At 40.4% G+C, this 1,908-nt stretch overlaps 1 protein-coding gene across 1 annotated transcript; it reads left to right on the top strand.

The window, feature by feature from the left end:
- The first annotated feature begins 379 nt into the window (after window positions 1–379).
- Window positions 380–1,426, top strand: LOC129869821 (uncharacterized). Its single transcript, XM_055944422.1, has 2 exons — window positions 380–686; window positions 996–1,426. Exons 1-2 carry the CDS (start codon window positions 380–382, stop codon window positions 1,424–1,426), a joined length of 738 nt encoding a protein of 245 aa, XP_055800397.1.
- Window positions 1,427–1,908: the final 482 nt, after the last annotated feature.

Raw genomic sequence — 1,908 nt, 5'->3', positions numbered from 1 at the left:
ATATTTTTAGATTTCTATTCATGTTTTAGACTCTCTTATGATGTTTCTGCTTTTATATTTTACCTTATGTATGCTTATGATATGTACAAGAGGCTTGGTTGGATTCCTTTGGGGTTTCGATTGTCGTGTTACGACTAGGCACTAGGTCAGGTCGTGACAAACTTGGTATCAGAGCACACAGTTTTCCAAGTATCCTAGGGTGTCCAACATGCCGCGTCAAGTAAAAGCTTATTCATAGGTGTGAAGTGCGCCACACTTATGAGTAGGAGGCTATGAGGCATTTTAGGAATTCTCACTTTTTTCATGATCTATGTCGTGCGATAAAGTGGTACTCTAAGACCTTTCTTTCTTACGATTATTTCTTGCTATTTTTCAAAACATGCCTTCGAGAAGAAAAATCCCTCAAGCTAATGGTCCTCTTCTCGATCAAGTAACTAATGAGGAGTTTTGGACTGCTATCACTATGCTAGCTCATATAGTGGCCAACCAAGGAGTAATGGCTCCTCCAAATATGATCACACCAGCTTCAAGAGTTAGAGACTTCACAAGGATGAACCCTCCCGAGTTCCATGGTTTGAAAGGCAATAAAGATCCCCAAGACTTTGTTTATGAGGTATTTAAGATCACGGATATTATGGGGATGTTTGCTGAGGAGAAGGAGAAGATGGCGGCCTACCAACTTAGAGGTATTGCTCGAGTGTGGTTTGACCAATGGAAGGCCGAAAGGGTTGAAATAGGCCCTATAGGTTGGGAGGATTTCAAAGTTTCATTTGTTGATCATTTCTTTTCCTTAGAATTGAGAGAGGCAAAGGTGATAGAATTTATCAACTTGAAGCAAGGGAGTATGAATGTAAGGGAGTATGCCCTCAACTTCATAAAGTTGTCCAAGTATGCTCCAACTTTGGTGTCCGACCCTCGTGCCCAAATAGGTAAGTTCATTTCAGAGATATCCGACTTAGTTGCTAGAGAATGCTGAACCGCTATTCTTGTGAAAGAAATAGACATATCTCAGCTCATGACCTATGTTGAACAACTAGAAGGAGAGAAGCTGGAAGAAAGAAGGATGAGAGAGTCCAAGAGGGCTCGTTTTGAAGATGGATCTTCTAATGCTAAGACTAGTGAGGATAATGGCCATTCTCAACAAGGCCAAAGATTCCAATGTCAAGGTTCCCCTCGAACTTCTGGCCAAAGTTTTGATAAGTATAGGGTGTCATACCTTAAGGTCCAAGGTGGAGATATGAATTCTAGTGGTACTACTCTCCTTACCTGTACCAAATGTAAAAGGAATCATGGTGGTAGGTATTTGATGGGAACGGGTGCTTGTTTTGGATGTGGTAAAATGGAGCACAAGGTCTCCAAATTCCCTAACAAGGAGAGAAAAAGACATCCTCAAAGGCAAGCTACTCAAGGTGGACAAGCTCAATAAGGTGGCGGCCCACGCCATAATGGGTTCTATGCACTTCAATCTAGGCAAGAGGTAGAGGAGTCTCCCAATGTGGTTACAGGTAAGTTGTGGGTGTTTGACCTTGATGTTTATATTTTAATTGATATGGGTGCTATATTATGTTTTATTACTCCTTACCTTTCTATAAGATTTTATGTATGTCCTGAAATCTTTCTAGAGCCTTTTTTCGGTTAATACCCTTAGATGACTCGATTTTTGGTTATGACAAATTGGTATCAGAGTGCTTGGTTCACTGGTCTCATAAGTTAAAGAGTGGGCTATCTAGTAGAGTCTTGCGGATTGGTATGTAGACGTCTGTACTTATCTTTGAGAGGCTACAAGATACTTGTTAGGATAAATTCTTTCTTTTGAATCCTTTGTGCAAGTATTTTATATCAAGTAATATATACCTCTAATCTATTCCTTCTGCACCGATGGTTAAGACTAGAGATTGAGTCGGTTAG

Source organism: Solanum dulcamara, chromosome 10 (genome assembly GCF_947179165.1).
Source record: "Solanum dulcamara chromosome 10, daSolDulc1.2, whole genome shotgun sequence".
In the NCBI taxonomy this organism is placed as follows: Eukaryota; Viridiplantae; Streptophyta; class Magnoliopsida; order Solanales; family Solanaceae; genus Solanum; species Solanum dulcamara.
Note: the sequence above shows the minus strand (reverse complement) of the source record. Positions and strands in the feature narration are given on the sequence as shown.

What these genes read in the sequence shown, in the direction of transcription:
- LOC129869821 (XM_055944422.1), top strand. Translation starts at nt 380, where the DNA reads ATGCCTTCGAGAAGAAAAATCCCTCAAGCTAATGGTCCTCTTCTCGAT. An exon ending in GGCGGCCTACCAACTTAGAG is followed by an intron (nt 687 to 995) that starts GTATTGCTCGAG and finishes TTCTTGTGAAAG; the next exon opens with AAATAGACATATCTCAGCTC.